The following is a 24,528-nucleotide window of genomic DNA, read 5'->3' on the forward strand; positions in this document are numbered from 1 at the left end:
CTAACTAAACTATAGATTTACTCAGATTTTATTTTTATTTTTTTCACTAATCCTTTTGTTGGTTTCAGGATACCACATTCCATTAACTTGTCATGGCTCTTTGATCTAACACATCAATTTTCAAGCATTTTTAAAGTTTTCCATATGTTTGAAAATTAACGTTTGCCTGTCTTAAGAAACAGAATATGTACTGAACATCACTCAGTCTTGTCTTGTTAACTCAAGGCTATTATTGTGGAACATGTTACTGTTCATTGTCTTCAGGGGTTGTTTACAGGTTTCATGTTATCTGCCTTGACCTCAAGCTGCAGTGTTCTAATTGGCCCTTCAGCAGTGTAACCTAACCAAAAAGCCAAAAAGCAATGTGTATTGGGTAAGTTCGAAAAGAGGGAGAAGTCAGTTTTAGCATTAGGGAGGGCTTTCTATTTATCAATGAATTCAGATAAAGAATATTGAAAGAGGCAGGAGCTTTCAGGAAGATGAGAGAAATGGCGTGATCAAAGATACGAGGAATTTTTCCAAGGATTCCAGAGGATTCCAGACCTTCCCAATATGGTTAGTTTGCTACTTTCGTTCTTGAAAGGGCAGGTATGGGGCCTGGAAGCTTAAAATTCAAGTCTGTACAACTGGAATGATAAGTGAAAATACCGTTTTTAAAAATAGCATTTTTTTATTATTAAAGTATAATTATTGAGAATATTTGGTAAGACAAAAGCAAAAATACACATAATAAAAATTAACTATGATTTCAGTGTTAATATATTCATCCATTCTCTTTAAAATATGATATTCAATAATGAACATATTTTTTAAACATTTTGATTTTGATTACTAGTAATACAATTTTTTGACCTTTTTTTACATTAGTCTATCATGAGCATTCCTCCATGTCAGTAAATAATCTTCCGAGTCTTGATTTATAGTGGCTATATCATAGTTCATTGAAAACCGTAAGTCACTTAACTATTACCATTTTGTTGGGCATTTGAGTCTCACTGTTATTTTGTCTTAAGCCTCCTTGTACAGAAATCTTTATCCACATCTCTGTTTATTCTCTTAGGACAGCTTCTTGGAAGTGGGATTCCTTGTCAAATAGCTCTTGACACATGTGGCTAAAGAACCTTTAAAAAAAGTTATACTCCTTTCTCCTCCTGTCGGTAATATGTGAGCATGACTGTCCCTCCCACACTTTTGCTATCAAGTGCTACAATTTTGGTCTTCAGAAGGGCCAGGTTTTATTTTGAAGATTATTTTGACCTTGTTGAGTTTGAGATGACAGTTGGACGGACAAGTATTATGTTCAGTAAGTAGTGCTTGAAGCAGCAGAGTGATAAATACAAAATATACAATGCCACAACTAAAGATTTAGAAACCATCTATATACATAGTTTATGTGAAACAGGGTATCTCTAAGCGATAATCGTCTATAGTGTGTGTAATGATTTCTGTGGTATATATAGCAAAAAGTAGGGTGCTAGAGACTGGAACTTGAGAGCAAACCCAGATAATAAGAGGTAGAAGTAGAAAAAAAGAATCGAGGTGACAGAGAATGTGGGTTTACATTAATAGAAGGTTGTTTTCTTTATGCCCTTATCCTAAGGTGTATTCAGTTTTACCCTATTTTGTAAGCATCTCCTTTTGTAGTTCCAAACTTCTACCCTGGTTTCAGTATTCCAATGATATGCCAATAAAACTGCTTTATGTCACATAGATTAATGTATTCTTGATCTTCTTAGTGAACCTTTTGCTGTTTTATATTCTTAGATGATATTACTAAAGTCCCTGAATAGTAGTTACAGGTCTGTTTTAGAAGTATTTTATAGCACAGTGGTCATATAATATCTAGTAATGTTACTGGTTAATGTTCTAGACTTAATAATTACTACAATTAATAATGTATTTTCCCATTATGTGGAATTTTCTTGATGTTAGAATGTAAAGTGAAAGAAGTTACTAATTTTAAATAGATTTAAAATCAGATTTTATCCATCTCTAATAGCTCTACCCAGTATTTATGATTTTAAGTCTGCTTCTGCTTTATAATCAGAGAAGGAGGGAAATGGCAAGAAAGTGCAGAACAGGAAAAGAAAGGATCTTAAACTGTCATGAACAATTTACTTCTTAGAGACAAAAGTGTAGGCAAAATTATTTGTTTATTATATGAGTATATTTGTGAGACATTTTCTCACTTGACCATTTTTTTTTTAGTTGTTATATTCTGCTGGGTATCATTGTAGCTTGGAGGTGGTGATAAATTGTGCAGGGAGGCTAGCATGCCCCTGGCTGAGCCCAGCAAAGAGGCATCACCTTCATAAATCCAATATAATCCAAAAATGATCATGAGTTTTGGCAAAAAGTTATCATAGCCTGTTAAAATCTGTCTGCACAATAGGAGTAACAATTACAGAGCCTAGGTAATTATGTCTTATCTGAAGACTGGAATATTTTCTTATGTTTCCATTCTGCTATTTCCCATTCTTCCTGTGTATCAGGTCTTTTTTCCCCTCTCCCCCCTACGTCGTTTTGAATCTTGGCTGTACTTTATATCACCTGATGATCTTTTAAACCTTTCTAAGCTCAGACCACACCCTACAATCCACGCTGGTTAAATCAATCTCCCAGAGCCAGGGCCTAGGAATCAGTAATTTTTAAAGCTCCACGGGTGATTCTGCTTGGCAGCCACGGTTGCGACCCATGGTTTTAGATATGTAGTGCCATCAGTGAACCTCGTAGTTCTTAAGGGGGTTGCTTGTTAAAATCCCCTGGGAGGTTTTCTCCACACTATTTCTTCCCTCCCTCTCTGCTTATTACTTGAGCGAACCAGTGTTAACCGATGGGAACTTAGTCCATTCCTTCGATGTATTAGGACAGTGCAAACTTAAAGGATCAGTTTGTTAAGTATAATTTTTCCTGTACTTCTTTTGGGAAATGTCCTGCTTATGTAACTGACTTTGCATTTATCCAGTATTATTTCATGTTAATAATTTTGTGGGTTTTGTTCAATATTGGTAAATCGCTAGAGATCATATCTATTCTGTTCATCAGTCTATTCAGTACCTAGCAGTGCCCTGCATATAGTGGATACTCAGTAAATGTTTCAACAGTGAGTAATTAACACTGAGTTTTGGGAGTACCTCATTTAGGATTTTATATCTATATGTACTACCTATATTATGAAGCTCTATAATTACATTATTCATTGAGGAAAAAGATCTTCCATAAAACAGGATATAAGCAAGAAACAGATTTACTGGATTTTGAAAGTGTTGCAGGTCAGGGATTCAGTATGGACATTATTATTTTGAACAAAGATGCAAGATGCAGCATACAACACAAACAATTCATACTTCACCCTCAAGTTAAACTTTAAAACAAAACAAAACAAAACAAAACAAAACGTGAAAAAATGAATAGACAGATAGGCACTTTTAGAGTCTGTGCTTAATTTAAGCTTCATGATAAACTGAGCTAAAGCTTGGCATATTTATCAGCTTGTTAGTTGTATTTTACCCAGTCGTAGTCTGTCTTAAAAGTAGAAGGTGGTAAATTAAAATGAAATGATCCTGTCAAATATGATTGGCTTGTGATACAGATTTACAGTATATTGGCAAAATGGCTTATGTTTTGGATGAGCCCTACCCTTTAAATGAGCAAAGACTGGGAGGAAGGAAGTTACCTTAAGAAAGGACAAGTCATTCTAGCCAAGATATTGAAAAGCTCTTACTAAGTCTGTGTTATTCCAGTATTAGGGAATCTCTAGTGCCGGAGTGTTAGGATTGAAGATGACAAAGCGTATCATACAAAGTCACTCTGCCTATTCAAAATCCTTTATGGTTTCGATTATCTCCTGTGGTCTTTGCTTTAACCACATAAAACTCACTGGGGTTTTATTCCCCCCTTTATTTTTTAAATTAAGATCAAAGTTGTAAAAAAAAAATCCTTTTTGGTGCATAGTGAACAATTCAGGATAGAATAGAAAAGAGTATACAGTGAAAAGTAGGTTTCCTTTTTACTCCAGAGCACCAGATTCTTCTCAGAGGAAACCAGTATTAGCATGTTCTTGTGTATCTTTCCAGAAAGAGTCAGTTTCTATTGCCAGCATACACATGCAAGCAGCTTTTTGTGATTTGTACTTATAATAGAAGCATTCATATCTACTGCTCTGTACCTTCCGTCTTCTTTTTCTCCCCTCACCCTCCCCAGTTTAATGTATGTCTTGGAGATCTTTCCAAATGTCTTTCTTGTTTTCCTCACTGAGCTGGTATGATCCCCGTATCCTTCCTAGATGAAGTCGTCCTTAGTCTCTATCATCCTTTTCAAGCTCAGCTTTTCCCCATATCTCTTCATGTAATTAGCCTCTCTTCTGCTTTGTTCCCATTTACTTTTTTTGCCCGTCTACTGCATACCTGTCACAGGTCTGCCACGTATTGTCATGACTTCTATGCAGTTCTCGCATCCCAGGTGTCGTCTGCTTGTCTCACTCTGTGCTCTTTCCATAATCTGGCTCATCCCACCTACAGGACTTTAACCACCTGTGTACCAAGGTCTCACGAGTTTATTTCAACAGCCCAGGCCCCAATTCTGAGTTGTAGATACATGTATCTTTTCTTATTTCTCCTTTATCTCAAAGGCATCTTAATCCTGGTATGTCCAAAACCGTCTCTTTTTTCAGTGTCTCTATGTTTGTAAGAGGCATCTGTATCCATCTAAGTTGTACAATCCAGAAAACTATAACTTCTTCTTGATATCTCGCTCTCCCTCATCTCCTGTGTTGTAAAAACGTAAGTTTGGTTGATTTCTACCTCCTAAATCTCTCAAATCCATCCTCTTCTAGTTACCTCTAATACCATCTTCGCCCAGTCGGCCATCACCTTCACCTGAATTATCACAGCGGTCCACCCACATAGCCCCTCTTGTCCTCTTCCAGACCATTTTCCACACAGCAATATGAGGAAGGTTTTCAAAATGTAAATATTAGTATGATACCCTCCCTTAAAATACTTTGATGTCTTTCTGTTGCTGTTAGGATTAAGATAAAGATCTTTAATAAAGCCTGACAGCGTCCTGCATGGGCATTTGTTACCAATTCCCTTTTCAGTTCATCTCTTACTGAATTCCCCCTTGTTCTCTTTGCTTCTGCCGCTAGACTTACTTCCAGCCTCTGCCATTCACCTTGCTCCTTACTACCTCGGCATTTCCATATACTGTCCAGTCTTCCCCAGCTCTTCTCTTTTACCTTCTCCTAGTTAACTCCCACTATTTCAAATATCATCTCGCAAAGTATACCTCTCCTTTGTATCCCATTTTCTGTTTTGCCGTGTGTGTGTGTGTGTGTGTGTGTGTGTGTGTGTGTGTGCACGTGCGCGCTTTTATTTGATTAATCGCTGTATCCCTAGCTAGGCAGCAGGTATCCCTAGCTAGGCAGCAGGCGTCTTTAGTTGCTTGCGCAGGTGCTCAGCACAAAATTACTGTCAGATATTTAATAAATAAATGAGTGAACTTGTTTCTGTTTTTTCTATTGAATCAGGTTTGGAGAGTGCAAAATACTACACTTTGCAAAAGTTCAAATACATATTTAAGATTCAGACTAAATTCATGTACTCAACAAGGCACGATATGGCTTACTAAGTGACACCATTCTTTACCAGACTTCACAGGTCTTATATTTACCAGAAAAAGGTCATTCTCCGGCGGGGGGAATGGGAAGATAATTGTGAACTGCTGGCAGATTGCTAGGTCTCTCTTTTAGTTAGTAGAATTATTTCCCTGTATTGTTTCCGAAACCATTTCCCCACTTCTATTGTCTTATATCTCCTCCCTAATAAATCGTGAACTCCTAATTGCTTTCAGCGTAGAGAAATACGACTTTCCAGAGCACTCAGGAATAGCTCCTGTTCACTTATGAAATAGTTGTTTGAAGTTTGGAAAGAAATATAAAGGTATGGTTAAGATTGTATTCTCCCTAGACAGACGGGCTGTGTCTGCCGACACACTTGCCATGAGGCTTTAGGGGAAGCTACTTGTTAACTGCTGTGAGCCTTGGTTTTCTCATCTGGGAAGCTGAGATAGAGTATCTGTCTCATAGTATTATGGTGAGGATTGAATGAGATGTGCAGCATTTAACATAGTGACTCCCGGCAACATACAAGTGCTCGATCCATGCACATGGTTGCTGCTGTTGGTGGAGCTGCTATTCTTGTTGGGACACATTTTCTCAATACAAAGTGTGCCTAGTTTAGTTCACACATGTCCATTTAGCATTTGACTACTTAATGTAATTAAATTTGTTTTACATGGCAGGGATATCCTAAAGCCCTCACCACCATTGATAACCTCATTAAGATGAACAACTCACCGATAAATGAGATTACTTTCTCCCCTGCCCGACTTCCCTCCGGGAAGGCAGAACTCCAGGCTTCAGCTCAGAGACAGTAGAGGGGAGCAGGAGGGAAAAGGGTGATGGGTGTTTGCGGGAGCAGTTTGATGGGGGGAATATGTAGGCTTGACGTGTCCATTAGTAAAAGAAAACTCAGGGATCTTCACATACCACGTACCACATTTAAAGTTATGTGGGAAATGGTTTAAGTTGATTTGTGAGCCAGCTTTGAAACCACCATTTATATTACTGTGGTTAAAACCTAATCCAAGTTTCAGATTACCTGATTTTAAAACAAATTTTTGGAATGCATCCCCTTTGTAAGTTTTAAACGGTTTTTATAAACCAACACTTAAAACAGTTACTACTTCTTGCTTTAATACAGAAACATTTACTGGTTCTAAACTTTATTTGTATTTTTTAAGTTAATAAACTTTATTTTTAGAACAGTTCTAAATTCATAGCAAAACTGAGCAGAAAGTATAGAAAGTTCCCATATACCTGTTGTCCTCACATGTGCAACTTCCTCACTACTGACATCTCATACCACACTGGTACCTTTGTTACTGTTGATGAACCTACATTTGACGTGTTATTGCTCAGTGTCCACAGTTTACATTAGGGTTCAGTTCACTCTTGGGTGTTTTACAGTCTGTGGGTTTGGATGAATGTAAATGTACCATACAGAATAGTTATGTCCTGAAGATCTTGCGTTTGGCCTGTTTATCCCAGCCTCCCCATTAAACCCTAGCAACCACTTAACTTTTTACTATCCCTGTGTTCTGACTTTTCTAGAATGTTGTATAGTTGGAATCATACAGTATGTAACCTTTCAGATTGGCTTCTTCTTCCTAGTAATATGCATTTAAATTTCCTCCATGTCTTTTCATGGCTTGCTAGCTCATTTCTTTTGAGCACTGAATAATGTTCCACCATCTGGATATACCAGTTTATTTACCCATTTAACTACTAGAAGGACATCTTGGTTGCTTCAAAGTTTTGGTCATTATGAATAAAGCTGCTGTAAACATCCGTGTATAGGTTTTTGCGTAGACATAAGTTTTCAGTTTATTAAATATCAAGTCACACAGTTGCTGGATTATATGGTAAGAGTATGTTTAGTTTTATAAGAAACTGTCAAACTGTCTTCCAAAGTGGCTGTACCATTTTGCATTCCCACCAGTCATGAATGAGAGTCTGTTGCTCCACATACTTGTCAGTGTTTGTTTTGAATATTGGCTATTCATGTAGGTATATATCTGAGTATTGTTTTAAGTTGAACTTCCTTGATGACATGTCTTAGTCCGTTTGGACTGCTGTAACAGTCTTCTCACTGTCCTTCCATAACAGAAGGGGCAGCAGAACTCAGGGATTCTTTTATAAGGGCACTAATTGAGGCTACATTCTTGTAACCTAATCACCTCCTAGAGTGCCCCCTCCCCCTCCACACACATATAGATCACATTGGGAGTTGGGATTTCAATATGAATTGGGGGGGGCACACATATAGTTTATACTAACATATGATGTTGAACAACTTTTCGTATGTTTATTTGCCATCCGTGTTATCTTTTTAAAAATTTTTTAAACTTTTTTATTTTATTGAAGTATAGTTGATTTACAATGTTGGATTAGTTTCTGGTGTATAGCATAATGATTCAAGTGTGTGTGTGTGTGTGTGTGTGTGTGTGTGTATGTGTGTATTCTTTTTCATTACAGATCACTACAAACTATTACATATAGTTCCCTGTGCTATACAGTAGGACCTTGTTGTTTATCCTGTACACAGTAGTTTGTATCTGTCAATCCCAAACTCCCAGTTTATTACTGTCTTCCCCCTTCCCCCCCAGTAATCATAACTTCCTGTTTTGTAAATAAGTTTCATTTGTATCATTTTTTAAAAATTCCACATGTAAGTGAAATCATATAATATTTGTCTTTGTCTGACTTACTTCACTTAGTATGATAATCTGTAGGTCCACTTATGTTGCTGCAAATGGCATTATTCATTCCTTTTAATGGCTGAATAATATTCCACTCTCTGTGTGTGTATGTGTGCGCTTGTGCACACACACACATCACATTTTCTTTATCCATTCATTTATCGGTGGAAATTTAGATTGCTTCCATGTCTTGGCTATTGTAAATAGTGCTGCTATGAACATTGGGATGTGTGGGTCTTTTTGAATTATAGTTTTCTTCAGATATATGCCCAGGAATGGGATTAATGTGGTAACTCTGTTTTTAGTTTAAGGAACCTCCGTGCTCTTCTCCATAGTGGCTACAGCAATTTACATTCCCACCAACAGTGTAGGAGGGTTTCTTTTTCTCCACACCCTCTCCAGAATTTATTACTTGTAGATTTTTTGATGGTGGCCATTCTGACCAGTGTGAGGTGGTACCTCATTGTGGTTGATTTGCATTTCTCTGGTAATTAGCGATGTTGAGCATCTTTTCATGTGCCTGTTGGTCATCTGTATGTCTTTAAAGAAATGTGTGTTTAGATCTTCTGCCTATTTTTTGATTTTTTTTTTGATAATTGAGTTGTGTGAGCTGCTTGTGTATTTTAGAAATTAATCCCTTGTCAGTCGTGTCATTTGCAAATATTTTCTCCCATTCTGGAGGTAGTTTTCATTTTGCTTATGGTTTCCTTTGCTGGGCAAAAGCTTTTAAGTTTAATTAGGTCCCATTTGTTTATTTTTGTTTTTATTTCCATTACTCCAAACCAGATGCAAAAAAAATATTGCTGTGATTTATGTCAGTTTTTTCCTCTAGGAGTTTTTGTGTATGGTATTGATTCTTTTACATGTAGTTGTCCAGTTTTCCCAGCACTACTTATTGAAGACACTGTCCTTTCTCCGTCATATATTCTCGTCTCCTTTATCATAGATAAATTGACCGTAAGTGCGTGGCTTTATTTCTGGACTTTCTGTCCTCTTCCATTGATCTATATTTCTGTTTTTGTGCCAGTACCATGCTGTTTTGACTACTGTAGCTTTGTAGTATAGTCTAAAGCCAGGGAGCCTGATTCCTCCAGCTCCCTTCTTTCTCAAGATTGTTTTGGCTATTTGGGGTCTTTCCTGTTTCCATACAAATTTAACAATTTTTTGTCCTAGTTCTGTGAAAAATGCCATTGGTAGTTTGATAGGGATTACACTGAAATCTGTAGACTGTCTTGGGTAGTATGATCATTTTAACAATATTGATTCTTCTAATCCAGAAACATGGTATATCTTTCCATCTGTTTTTGTCATCTTCAGTTTCTTTTATCAGTGTCTTAATAGTTTTTGGAGTACAGGTCTTTTGCCTCCTTAGGTAGGTTTATTCCTAGGTATTTTATTCTTTTTAATGTGATGGTGAATGGGATTGCTTCCTTAATTTTTCTTTATGATATTTCATTGTTAGTGTATTAATTTTGTATCCTGCAACTTTACCGAATTCACTGATGAGCTCTAGTAGTTTTCTGGTAGCGTCTTTAGGGTTTTCTATGTATAGTATCATGTCATCTGCAGACAGTGACAGTTTTATTACTTCTTTTCCATTTTGGATTCCTTTTATTTATTTTTCTTCTGATTACTGTGGCTAGGACTTCCAAAACTGAGTTCAATAAAAGTGGCAAGAGAGGGCATCTTTGTCTTGTTCCTGATCTTACAGGGAATGCTTTCAGGTTTTCACCATTGAGTAGGATGTTAGCTGTGGCCTTCATTATGTTGAGGTATGCTCCGTCTATGTCCACTTCCTGGACATTTTTTTTTATCATAAATGGATGTTGCATTTTATCAGAAGCTTTTTCTGCATCTATTGAGATGATCATATGGTTTTTCTTCTTTAATTTGCTAGTGTGGTGTATAGCATTGACTGTGGATATTGAAAAATTCTTGCATCCCTGGGATAAATCCCACTTGATCATGGTGTATGATCCTTTTAATGTACTGTTGGAGTTGGTTTGCTAGTGTTAACTCTTCTCTAAATAGTTGGTAGAATTCCCCTGTAAAGCCATCTGGTCCTGGACTTCGGTTTGTTGAGAAGTTTTAAATTACTGATTAGTTTTCAGTATTCATTTGTCTGTTGGTAGTTTCTATTTCTTCCTGGTTCAGTCTTGGCAAATTGTACCTTTCTGAGAAATTGTCTTTTTTCCCTAGATTGTCCATTTTATTAATGCATAGTTGTTTGTAATAGTCTCTTATGGTTCTTTGTATTTCTTTGGTGTTGGTTTCACTTCTCCTTGTTTGTTTCTGATTTTACTGATTGGGGTCCTCTCCCTTTTTTTCTTGATGAATCTGGCTAAAAGTTTATTAGTTTTGTGTATCTTTTCAAAGACCCAGCTTTTAGTTTCATTTATCTTTTCTTTTAGTGTCTGTTTCATTTATTTCTGCTCTAATCTTAATGATTTGTTTCCTTCTACTAACTTTGGGTTTTGTTTATTCTTTTTTTCTCTAGTTTCTTTAGATGTAGGGTTATGTTGTTTATTTGAGATTTTTGTTTTTGTTTCCTGAGATATGCTTGTATCACTGTAAACTTCCCTCTTAGAACTTTTGCTGCATCGCATAGGTTTTGGATCATCGTATTTGTTTTCATTTGTCACCAGGTATTTTTTCAATTGCCTCTTTGATTTCTTCAATAATCCATTGGTTGTTTAATAGCATATTGTTTAGCCTCCCCGTGTTTGTGTTTTTTGCAGTTTTTTTCTTGTAGTTGATTTCTAGTCTCATAGACTTGTGATCAGAAAAGATGCTTGATATCGTTTCATTTGTCTTAAGTTTACTGAGGCTTGCTTTGTGGCCCAGCCTATGATCTAGCCTAGAGAATGTTCCAAGTTCACGAGAAGAATGTGTATTCTGCTGCTTTCAGATGGAATGCTCTGTAAGTATCAATTAAGTTCACCTGGTCTAATGTGTCACTTAAGGTCTATATTTCCTTATTGATTTTTCTGTCTGGATGATCTGTCCATTGATGTAAGTAGGGTGTTAAGGTGCTCCTTAACAGTTAATGTGTTACTGTCAGTTTCTCCTTTTATGTCTCTTAACAATTGATTTGTATACTTGAGGTGCTCCTATGTTGGGTGCATATGTATTTACAATCATTGTATCTTATTGGATTGATCCCTTGATCATTATGTAGTGTTCCTTGTCTCTTGTAACAGTCTTTATTTTAAAGTTTATTTTGTCTGATAAGTATTGCTACTCTAGCTTTCTTTTGGTTTCCATTTGCATGAAATACCTTTCCGTCACTTTAAGTGTGTATGTTATCTTTAGATCTGAAGCGGGTTTCTCTAGACAGCATGTATATGGGTCTTGTTTTTGTATCCATTCAGCCAGTCTATGTCTTTGGGTTGAAGATTTTAATCTGATTGCATTTAACGTAATTATTGATACATATATTCTTATTGCCAGTTTGTTAATTGTTTTGTATTTGTTCTTGTAGGTCTTTATTTCCCTTTCATCTTTTGTTCTCATGATTTGATAACTATCTTTATCATTATGTTTGGATTCCTCCTTTTCTGTGTTTTACGTCTATGTTAGATTTCTGATTTGAGGTTACCATGAGGTTTTGGTATAAAAGTCTATATATATGCATGATTATTTTAAGTTGATGATCTCTGAATTTCAAATACATTTTTAAATACCCTGCATTTGTACTCTCCCCTCATGATTACTGGTTTTGATACCATATTTTACATCTAATAGTTTCATGTTTCCTTTAACCGCTTATTGTAGATACAGGTGATTTTACTACCTTTGTCTTTTAACTTCCCTATTTGTGTGTAGATGATTTGCTACCTTTACTGTATGTTTGCCTTTCCCAGTGAGCTCTTCCATTTTGTAATTTTCTTGTTTCTAGTTGTGATCTTTTCTTTTCTACCTAGAGAAGTTCCTTAGCATTTGTTGTAAATCTGGTTTGGCAGTGCTGAATTCTTTTAGCTTTTGCTTATCTGTAAAGCTTTTGATTTCTCTGCCAAATCTGATCCAGATCCTTGCTGGTTGTATTCTTCGTTGTAGTTTTTCCCCTTTCATCACTTTAAATATATTGTGCTACTTCTTTCTGACCTTCAGAGATTCTACTGAAAAATTAGCTGATTTATGTCAACCAATAACATACAAGAGAACCTTTGGGAGTCCCCTTGTATGTTACTTGTTGCTTTTCTCTTGTTGCTTTTAATATTTTCTCCTTACCTTTGATTTTTGTCAGTTTGATTACTGTGTACCTCATTGTGTTCCTCTTTGGGTTAATCCCATGTGGAACACTGTGCTTCCTGGACTTGGGTGACTGTTTCCTTTCCCAAGTTGGGGAAATCTTCAGCTATTAACTCTTCAAATATTTTCTCAGGCCCTTTCTCTCTTCTCCCTCTGCGGTCCCAGTAATGCAAATGTTAGTGTGCTTAATATTATCCCAGACGTCTCTTAAAACTTTCCTCATTTCTTGTCATTCTTTTTTCCTTTTTCTCTTCTGCGGCAGTGATTTTCACTGCTCTGTCTTTAAGCTCTCTGATCTGTTCTTCTGCCTTATTTATTCTACTCTTGATTCCTTCTAGTATATTTTTCATTTCAGTTATTGTAGTCTTCAACTCTATTTGGTAGTTCTTTATATTTTCTAACTCTTTGTTAAAAATTTCTAACTTCCTGCTCTGTGCATCTGTTCTTCTCCTGAGCTCTTGGGTCATCTTCATGCTTATTCCTCTGAACTCTTTCTCTGGTAGATTGTCTGTCTTCACGTAACTTAGTTCTTCTGAGGTTGTATCTTGTTCTCTTGTCTGGAACATACTCCTCTGCCACCTCATTTTGTCTAAAATTCTATTTGTGTTTTATGTATGTGGTGGGTTAAGTTAATGTTTCTTGACTTGGGAGAAGTGAACCTCTGTAGGGGACGTCCTTTGTGTTCCAGCAGTGCACTCCCCTCTCTGGGTGCAAGGGCCAGGGGCCAGCTGGTCCCAGGGTAGGGATCTGACCTGTGTTTGCAGATCTGGTTCTGCAGGCTGTGGCATTGTAGGGTTTTTTTGTTTTTTTGTTTTTTTTTTGCTTCTAGTGTCTGCCTCCTGGTGGATGAGGTTGATCTAAAGGCTTGTTTAGGCTTCATTGTGAGAGAGACCAGTGCCTGCCTACTGGTGGGTAGAGCTGGGTCCTGGCCCTTGGTGGGTAGGGTTGTGTCTAAGGGCGTGCCTAGAGGAGGCTGTTGGCTCAGGAAGTCTTTAGGCAGCATATCTGCTGGGTGCGGCTGTGTTTCCACCCAGTTTGGCCTTAGACCTCCCAGCAACTGTAGCCTATGGGCTATTGGGTGGAGCTGGGTCTTAGTGCTAAAGATCCAAGCAGGATGTCAGCCTCCAGGAGAGCTCATGCAGATGAACACTTCCTGAATGTTCACCACCAGCTTTTATGTCCCCAGGATGAGCCACAGTGGCTCCCCTACCTCTCCAGGAGACACTTTAAGACCAGCAGGCAGGTCTGGCCAAGGCCCCTGTGAAATCACTGCTTTGGCCCTTGGTCCTGGTGCTTGTGAGATTTTGCATACACTCTTTAACAGTGAAGTCTGTTTCCCGCAGTCCTGTTTAGCTCCTGCATTTAAACCCCACTGACCTTCAAAGCCAGATACACTGGGGTCTCCTCCTCTTGGTGCCAGAACCACAGTCTGGGGTGCCTGACATGGGGCTCAGAGCTCTCACTTCTGTGGGAGAACCTCTGCAATGTGATTATTCTCCAGCTTTTGGGTCCCCTACCTTGGGGATACGGGTCCCGATTATATCGTGAGTGCACCTCACGTACCATTCTGCTGTGGTTCCCCCTTTATGTCTCCAGTTGTGGAAGATCTGTTTTGGTAGGTTCCAGTCTTTTTTTTATCATGGTTGTTCAGCAATCAGTTGTGGTTTTGTTGTATTTGTAAGAGGAGGTAGGTTCAAGGTCCTTCTACCCTGCTATCTTGACAAGATCTGTGTGTATCTTCCTTGGTGAGGCGTCTGTTCAGGTCTTTTGTCCATTTTTTAATTAGGTTGTTTTTGTTTTAATTTTTCTAAGTTCTAAGAGTTCTTTATATGTCTGGGATAACAGTCCTAATCAGATGTTTTTTTGCAAATATTTACTCCCAGTCTGTGACATACCTTCTCATTCTCTTGATGCTGCCTTTTACAGAGCAGAAAATTTTAGTTTTAATGAAGTTCATCTTACCAGTTATTTCTTTCATGGATGGTGCCTTTGGTGTTACATCTAAAAAGTTAACACCATGGCCCGAGGTCAGTTAGGTTTTCTCTTATATTATCTTCCAGGAGTTTTATAGTTTTACATTTTATATTAGGTCTGTAGTCTATTCTAAGTTAGTGTTTGTGAAGGGTCTAAGGTCTGTTTCTAAATTTCATTTTTTTAACATGTGGATGTCCAGTTGTTACAGCACTATGTTTTGAAAAGACTATCTTTGCTTCATTGTATTGCCTTTGCTCCTTTGTCAAAGGTCACTTGATTTTATGTGGGTCTGTTTCTGTTCTGTTCTATTGATCTATATTTCTGTTCTTTTGCCAGTACTGTACTACCTTGATTAATGTTGTTGTATATTAAGTTTTGAAGTTGGATAGTGTCAGTCCTCTGACTTTGTTCTTCAATATTGAGTTGGTTATTCTGGTTCTTTGCCTTGCCATGTGAAGTTTATGATCAGTTTATTTCTACCCACAGAGTAATTTGCTGGGATTTTGATGGGTTTGCATTAAATCTATAGATCAAATTGAAATCTATAGTGATATCTTGACTATATTGTGATTTTTTTACCCATGAACATAGAATATTCTCCATTTATTTAGTTCTTTGATTTGTATTTTTAATTGCTTTTGTTTTGTTTTGTTTCTGAGAGGGGGGAATCTGGTTTATTTATTATTTTTTTGTTTGTTTATTTTAATGGCAGTACTGGGAATTGAACCCAGGACCTTGTGCATGCTAGGGACACACTCTACCAATGAGCTATACCCTCGTCCCCTTTAATTGATATTTTTAATTAATATATAGTGTCTTAAAATTTATTCATAATGGTAAGTTCTATTGAAGTTATATCAGCATGGCATCTTAGTTCAAGCTCTTTCAGTTTTATAGCCATAAAATTAAACCTATGCTTAAATAAGAACTTTGTATTAGGAAATTTTTTTTTATTTTAGATGCATACTACACACACAGGTATATTTATTTTAACAATTTAATGGTTTAAAATGGGGTACTCACTGTTACACCAGTTTTCATAGTTATGTCAGGTGTTGAGTCATTGTATTATTTTTCTTTTTGAATTTAGTTCACCTTATTTTAAGATTGTCATAGGGATAAAAACCATGTAGAATTTAGTATAAATCTTTGCATTTGGCTTCATACAGGCTTAAAAGGTGTGTTTGTAAAAGCATTATGTTAAAAAGGATATTTGTAAAATTGAATCTGGTATTAAATTAAGCATTTGAAAGTTCTTAATGGGAGTCACTCCAGTTCTGTAAAAGTCTAGTGTTTATAACCCATGCAGTAACAATAATTGCTGAATTAATATTCAAGCAGTGAGAAAATGGACTTTGCTAAGATATTAGTCCTCATGCTGCTAATGCTTAAAATAATGTCACTCATTTACAGTAACAGCAGCTAGTAACAGAAAATTCCTGTGTGTAAGTTTTGTCACTCAGTCTAAACTTTGTACCTGCTTTTTACTTCTGTTTTCTGTAGAAGATATATAATAGCTTATGGAAAACATGGTTGTTTAAAAGAAGGGAAGGAGTGTTTGCAGGGGAAAAACAGTAAAATCATAGTGCTTCTCCTTTTCTTAATAGTATTTAAACAAAATTTAAGTCCTCAATTACGGAATTTAACAACTGATCTTTCTGGGATTCGCAGATACTGATACTTGACATTGATTAGCAAATATTAAACAAAGAATCTGTTAATTTTGTCTCTGCCTTTTCATAATTTGACTTAGAACTGGAATGAATTTTACTTTTGCTGTATCGATGGAGTTAATTACTGGGTAAATGAACCCTTTCTTACAAGGTTAAGACAGGTTTCCCCCCAGAAGTAGTGTTCCTGTGACACCATGTGTAAGCTAAAATGGCATAAAGTGAAGAAGCAGTTACCTCATGACACGTCTTGCTAAAGATGCACAAAATAAATTGAAATAAAGTGCAGATGCTTGAGTTTTAAGCTATGACAGCTCAATGCTGAGATGTTGAGTGTAGTTCCCAGGGAGCTAGTGGTGCCACTCTCACTGCTCAGGGTGTGTGCTGCTTCTATAATATTTGCTGCAAAACAAACACAACATTGTTTTTGCTTGTTACCTTTTTCTATAAAAGTGAAAATCCTCTTTGGATTTCTTTTGGCTGGTGAAAACAGGTGCTAATGCAGGTTTTTCTGGTAAAAGCAAAGTGGCATACAGTGAATTTTTGAAAAGTAGGGGATACCGTATAAGAAAAAGTTCCCTTTCTGTTTCCCTTTCCTCATTTCCTTCTCTTTCTTTTGCCGTTAAACATGCTCTGTGAGATCGCCCTTTCTTCTCCCCTTGGGCAGATCCCACAACTCTTTAGTCGCTTTGAGTTACTAAAATGTGCCTTAATTTTCAGGGCGTTAAAAAAAGCCCAGTCCATTGTAAGCTAGAGTCCAGTCCACATCTTGTCACCTCATGGGAGCTTACATTCTAGTGGGAGACAGACAATAATAAGTAAGATAAATAGATAAAATGTGTAATATGTTAGTAATAGATGCTATGGAGAAAAAATAGAAAGGAGGGTGAAATATGGTGGAGGTAGTGTGTGACATTTTAAGATAGAGTGGCCAGGAAAGGCATCACGAAGGTGACTTTTGAGTCAAGAAAGACTTGCAGAAGGTGATGGAGCAAACATGTGGCTCTTTTGAGGAAGAGCATTCCAGGCAGAGACACACTGGTGCAGAGGCCCTGAGGTGGAAATGTACATTATGTGGTAGAGAAATAGGTTGCTGTAGCCAGTAGACCAAGGAAGGGAGGAACAGACAAGAAGGATGGTAGTGGTGGTGGTAGTGGCAAATTATACAGTGTATAGGTCATAAGGCTTTGACTTTAACACAGAATAAGAAGGTAAGCCTTTGGAAGATTTTGACCATAGTTAATACGATGTGATTTACTTTGTAACTGTTGCTCTGCCTGGTCTATTGAGAATAGACTACCATGGTGCCGGTTGGTGTCACAGGTAGAAGTGAGGAGGCTAGAATAATTATTAAGACACAGGTGTTTTCAGTCAAGGTTGGGCTGATAGGAGTAGGGAGAAGTAATAGAATTTGGGGTATGTTTTGAAGATAAAACTGATAGAACTTCCTGATACACGGGATGTAGGATAGAGTGTTGTCAAGAATGAGGTCTAGGCATTTGCCCCGAGAAACTAAAAGCATAGGGTTGCCGTTAGCTGAAGCAGAGAAGCTTGTGAGAAGAATTGGAATATCAGGAACTCACTTTGGGACATGTTAAATTTGAGGTGCTTTTCAAAATTACAGAATTCAAAATATTAGATTTCAAAAAAAGATCGTTTAGTGAGCATTTAAGTGTATAGCCCTGGAATTCAGAATATAAATACAGGCTGGAGATACAGATTAGGTGGTTAAGGGTTATTGGTGCTGTTGAAAGCCACAAGACTGCAGATCAACAAAAGAGTGGATGTAGGTAGAACGGAGAAGAGATTTAAGGACTGAGCTCTGGAGAACTGGCAATATTTAGAGGTGAGGGAGGTAAGGAACAGCAATAGTGATTGAGAAGGAGGGGCCAGGGAAATTAGGAGGAAAGTAAGTATGTTATTCTAGCAACAAAGCAGAGAAAGTATATCAAGGAGGAAGTGATCAACTATGTCAAATGTTGTAGGCCAGTCAAATAAGATGAAGATTGAAAAAGAGTATTGGATCTAGTAGTGAGGTCATTGGTGACCTCGGATGAGAGTGGTTTCAATGGAGCAGTGGGTATAAAAGCCTGTTAAGAGGTAGTTGAGATGAAAGCTGGAAGGCGTAGAGGAATCTTTTTAATAAAGATTGGGGAAATGGGATTGTAGTATTCTTATGGGCATGGTTTACCAGAGAGGGAAAAATAGATGATCCAAGAGGGAGTATGGAATTGCTGGAGTCTTGTCCTTTTGGGAAAGAGAAAGAGAAAGATTGAGAACTGGTGAAAAGGTATGGGTAGCACCTATCTTGAGATTGTCAGCATTTATCATTCATTTTCTGCTCAGCTGTGAAGCCTCAGTGGCAGGTCAACTACTAGCCTATAAAATGTTGTGTTTAAATTAGGGTGGAGTCAGTTATGCATCCACCCCTGCCCCCATCTCTTGACTAGCAGGTGGCACCTTTGTGAGAAGGAAAATAGGGGCCATATTCTAGACAAAGCAGCCAACACAAGGGCTGGATTTTAGCCCTAACTCACCTTAGGCTAGATGTCATTAGAACAGCAAAGGAGTCACACATCCCTACTGAGTCTACTCCAAGACAGTATGGATAGTCGCATTTAATATTCTGCTGTAATAACCTTATCTTTAGTGTGTTTTGGCAAAATAGTGTAAGTGAAAAGAAAGCAAATTTAAGAAGAGTTTGGTGTGGGAATCCCAGCTCTTCCACCAACTGACAGCAGGGATTTAAGATGGATCACTTCCTTTCTATGCCTTGGTTTCTTCAAGTGTAAAAGGACGGGTTTGGCTTCAGCCAGATCCTTTTCATGCTGAAATTCTGTGATTCATTAAAATATAGTAATCCCCACCTTACCTTCTGTCCAGCCATCTGGAGCATAACATAGTTCTAAGAACCAAAAAATATCACTGAGGAAATTTGGCTTCTTTGGAAAACAGCTCCCTTTGGGTTCCTACCCAAGTTAGTATTTGCAAAATTTGACTAAAAATTAAATTACATATAGTAGCGTTGAAATTATAAGAGGAAATATAAATATAGCAAAACCATTGAGATCACTAGAGATTTATTCAGACTGTCCAAATTTTGTCAGTCACTTTGTTGCTGTGGGGCATATGGAAAGTTATTTAACTCTGAGCTTTGTAGTTTCCTCATCTAAAATTAGGAATATAGTAATAATACCTACTTTATAGATTTGTGAGAAGAATTAACTGAGATATTCGCTATGAAGCTTTGGAAAATGCCTGGCTTATAATAGAGTAATCCTTAGCTGTTTTTTTATTGTTGTTGTTATTATTATTATTAGGCATATATAGTTTAGAAACATTTTAGTAAAGCAGCTATAAGTAAAGTTTCTTACACTGTAATTTAGTTTTATAATGATTACCCTGAATCATCAAGGGAAAAATTAGCTTAGAAAAGGAAATGCCTTTGAATCAGGTTAAACTTTTTGGGGGAAGAAAATTGATACTCCATTTTGTATTTTTTAGTTACAGTGAAAATTCCCTTAGGAAACATACCTGATTCTCAAATGATGACAGAACAATAAGCCATTACTGTAATTAGTTCCAGTTGCTGCATATACTTAAAACACATCAAATAGTTTAAGTGTATTTTTCCTAAATAGACCATAATAGTAAGATTTTATTACTCATATATGTCTTATGAATATATATGTGTGTACACACACACACACACACACACACACACACACACACACACACACACACACACACATTATTCTGATAGGTTTTTGAAACATCCTGTAAACATTTTGGTTGTACCATGAAGTTTTCTGCACCCTTTCTGCATGAATTGTTTTTCAGAGCACCCGTTGGATTATTGATAGCATTGCTTACTTAATGTTTACAGACTACAGTTTTGTTTTACAGAATCAGTAAGGTATAGTTAAATCATTTGAACTATACCTGAATATCCTTTGTAATATGATTCATTTATCAATGCTGGTTTGCATTTACTTAAATCAGACATGAAGATAATTTCTAAACTGATGGTCACTATGAAAGACAAAAAGCTTTATACATACATTAGTTCAGGAAGTTAAGATAATCAATGATGTAAAGGTTGGAGGAAAATGGAAGTCTGTAAGGTAAATTTGAAGAGGGTTTAAGGAGTATTGAATATGCCTTACCAACAAATAATGGTGGGTTTAGATTTTATTTGAATTATTGCTTGTATTTTATAAATGAAATGATGGTATTGAGCACAACGTAATGAGCTTGGGATTTAGTAGCACCTAGCACTCAGACCTTGAACAACATTCCCACTAACAGGAACGAGGGCTCGTTGAAAAAATGGCTGATTTCAGAGATAGGAGCCTGGAACACCCAGTTAAGCCAGAAAGTAAGAAGGTGCTCCAAAAATTGATGGCAGTCTGTCATGAGGGGTCATTTTGAAGGGGTTCCCACTAGGCAAATCTGGGGTAATTTGAGCATCAAAATAATTAAATGCAATAATAAATTACAAACTGTTAGGGGAAAAAAGCAATCTATGAGACCTCACCAATAATACACATACAAACAGAAGAAGAGAGGGCTCAAGGGCCAACTGGTAAATATGGAGGAAGTGCTGAAGCTGGAAAATTATTATTTTATCACCATCATAGTAAAGCTTAGCTCAGCCAAGAATCACAAGTCGGTGTTAAATCTAGGGGAGAAATTTTGATGAAGAGTAGAGTATTTGCATGGGTCCTAAAGTGTCCAAAGATTGCTTCTGGGTTGCAGGGAAAAGATACTAAAGCAGCAAGAAAATTGGACAGCACTTGATTTGGATAATGAAAAAAGCATCACCAGTTAGGGACATGTACCTGTGGATGTGACACCCTGAGAAGAACACAGCATCACTTATGTACTCCTCTCCAGGAATGCACTACCTGCAACTAATCATGAGGAAACAACAGACAAGCTGAAAATGATGAGCTTATATTAAGAAGAAATACATTCTTCAAAAATGTTAACATTATAAAAGGCAAAGTAAGGCTGAAAGGCTTTATATTAAAGGAGACTAAAGGCACAGGACATAGATGATCCCAAGATTGGATCCTGTATCTGGAGGAAAATTTTTTTTAAAATTTAAGGCACTTATTGGGTCAGTTGACATTATTTTGCAAATTGTAGGTATTGTATAGGATTTATGTTTACTGAAATTTAGCTATGTTGCAATTGTATTAGAGAGAGTTTTAGAAAATGTACACTGAAGTATTTATGGCGACTTACTCTCAAATGGCTCAAAAAAGCATTTTATGTCTGTTTGGTGTGTGTGTGTGTATGTATGTGTAACATATATATTTTTTGTTTTTTGTTTTTTTAGGAGAGGGGGATAGGGAGAGGCAGTTGATAAAGCAAATGGAGCAAAATGCTAACAAAAAGATTCTGGATAAAGTTATGCAAGTGTTCTTTGTTCTTGCAATTTTTATGTAGTTAGAAATAATTCGAAGTATGTTTTTACACATACATGCATGCAGAGGTTGGTTGAGGCTTATTTCTTTTATTGTTATCTCTTACTGTTCTAGGTTGCTAATTTACCTTTGATACTTAATTGGCTTAAGATGTTAACGTTCATTGCTCACAGATATACACATTGATTTTTAATTTCTTTTAAATAGTGCTGGGCCTAAAGGAGATAACATTTATGAATGGAGATCGACTATACTTGGTCCACCAGGTTCTGTATATGAAGGTGGTGTGTTTTTTCTGGATATCACATTTTCATCCGATTATCCATTTAAGCCACCAAAGGTAAGAACCTAGAAGTTGCATTCTTTAATATTTATCCTTCTCCAAAATCAGTTTATCCTAGAGGTTGAATGCATGAATTCAGTTATTTTTATTTAATTGTTTTTCATGGATTATACAAAAACTCACGTAACCAAGGATTTTAAAACTGCGACAGTAATTGATTTCTGTCTTTTACAAATAACTTTGTAATCAGCGGAGGGTTTAATTGTAAATGGAAGTATGCCACTTGGCACATCAATAAGCAGATAAATTTTAGCTTTATCATAGGAGATAGTATCCTATGAACCTTATTTTAAGAAACCTGTTGTAATAAAATACATCTTTTTGACAGATTACAGAAATAAGGGTTAAATAACTTGAAATTTATGCTTGATACTCTATAGATGAACAAAAACTAGAAAACTATAGCAAAGAATAGGGAACTAACACTATTCAGTAAACTTATTTTGTGCTCTGTAGGTACGATGCATTAATGGGAATGAGGGTGGCTGGGTGACTTATGCCTCCTGTTGTCTCTGAATATGAATTAGATGGATAACAGAAGAAGTTCCTTGTAATGACTGGCAATGACTTTTCAAGTCTTAAACAAAACAATTATTTGAATTGCTTTCTCTTCTTACTTCTCACTCTATAAAATGGTCACGCCAACAGGTAGAAACCACCAGTGGTAAGCCTGAGCATAATTGTGCTCTAGTTAGACTTCCCACATGTCAGGGAATAGTGCGTAATCAAGCTTTTAACTCTGATGAAGTGCTTTTCTTTTCAACATGGTTCCTTATGTTCCCTCTACTATTTAAAATATATATAATAATTGAATGCCTGTGCTCATGTGCATGTGTTGGGGTGTGTGTGTGTGTGTGTGTGTGTGTGTGTGTAAAAATAAAGGGTTTGTTTTGTTTAAAAAGAGAAGGCAGATCATTTCTCCCTTATCTAACGAGGTAACAGCAGTTCCACCTAGTGGTATGTACCTCAGATTGCAGACACCAAGGTTCCCTATCACCTGGAGGTATTTACTCTCAACTACAGTTGTCAGTTTTTTGAGTGCGCTGCTCTGTGTTCCCATGAGCATCTAAGATCTTTTAATCATTGTCTTATTTAATGCTCTTGGGTCTGTAGAGTATCCCTTGCTACATCAGTCAAAAAAAGGGACAAAACCCTCATTAATAATACTGCAGATTATGTTCACATTCAAAATGACACATGGTAACTGTCAGTAAATCACTAACTATTCAGTTTGCATTTAGTGCTTAAGTTTTCTGTTATTTTGGAAAACAAAATCTTACCAGAATAGCTCATGATTGTATTTATAGTGATGCTTATTTCTACTTGCCTCATTTTTCATACTGGAAATTAGTTTTAACATGGTAGCAAAATTAGAAAAAAGTTTGCAAGATTTATGTTTATGAAATGAATTTTTGTATGTGAAGGAAAGTTTGTTAAAGACAAAGCTCGTATTTTTCTTAGCATCTTTTAATGGAAAATAGAAATTGACTAGCATAGCTTTATATATGGGTTGTAATTGTTTTGGTTAATATAATGGTTATTTATGAATTTAGCATGTTAATTTTTTACTAAAATCTCAATGTTTTCATTTTCTAACCCTTTAATGTTGATTCATTCCTCTTCTCTAAGATACCATATTATAAAGCATTATTCAGATTTACAGTTGGACAAATGAAAAATAAGACTTCTGTTATCTTGGTTTAGGTACAATTATTCCTTTACAGTTCTCATTTTTGAAGTTCAGATAAGGTGTTGAACTTTTTGAAGAATAATAGAAATTTAATTCTCTTCTGTTCATTGATAGCTAAAAACTGAAAGGATTTAAAATGTTAATTGTTTGTAAGCCACACATATCTATTGAGTAGTCAGCTGTCAGTGATATGAAAATACGGTATTTCCATAGTTTAGAGCCAAGCTGTCTGATAGAAATACAATGCAAGCTACACTTTTAATTTTAAATTTTCCAGTAGCTACATTAAAAATGATAGAAATGAAAATTAATTTTAATAATATGTTTTATTTAACCCAGTATATCCAAAAATATTGTCATGTCAACATGTAATCAATGTAAGTATGATTAACACCACGTTTTATGTTCTGTTTGTTATTGAATGTTTGAAATCTGGTATGTATTTTACACTTTTAGCCCATCTTAATTCTAGTAGCCACGTTTTAAGAGTATTTGTAATTAGTATGTACTATATTAGAATAGCTATAGAGGTATATACAGTAATGCCTTCTATCCTCAGGGAATACATTCCAGGACTCCCAGTGGATGCCTGAAACCACAGATAGTACTGAACCATATATAATGCTGTTTTTTCCTATGCGTACATAGTTATTATAAAGTTTAATGTATAAATTAGGCACAGTAAAAAATTAATGATAACTAATAATAAAGTAGAGCAGTTATAACTGCACTGTAATAAAAGTTATGTGAATGTTGTCTCTCTCTCTCAAAATATCTTGTACAGATTTGATGTGTTTTTCCATCGTAACTAAGCATTTGTGGTCATCACTTTTGCAGGTTGAGGTAGAA

General features: G+C 36.4%; 1 protein-coding gene across 5 annotated transcripts in view; it reads left to right on the plus strand.

Annotated features, from left to right (window-relative positions):
• Positions 1–24,528, plus strand: part of UBE2E3 (ubiquitin conjugating enzyme E2 E3) — a 79,347-nt gene that overhangs the window by 51,220 nt on the left and 3,599 nt on the right. For all 5 annotated transcript variants that reach the window (XM_072961247.1, XM_072961246.1, XM_031678299.2 and 2 more), the window contains one exon: positions 21,854–21,986. In XM_072961247.1, coding sequence (XP_072817348.1) covers positions 21,854–21,986 — 133 coding nt within the window. The remainder of the gene's footprint in view (positions 1–21,853; positions 21,987–24,528) is intronic.

Source organism: Vicugna pacos, chromosome 5 (genome assembly GCF_048564905.1).
Source record: "Vicugna pacos chromosome 5, VicPac4, whole genome shotgun sequence".
NCBI classification, from domain to species: domain Eukaryota; kingdom Metazoa; phylum Chordata; class Mammalia; order Artiodactyla; family Camelidae; genus Vicugna; species Vicugna pacos.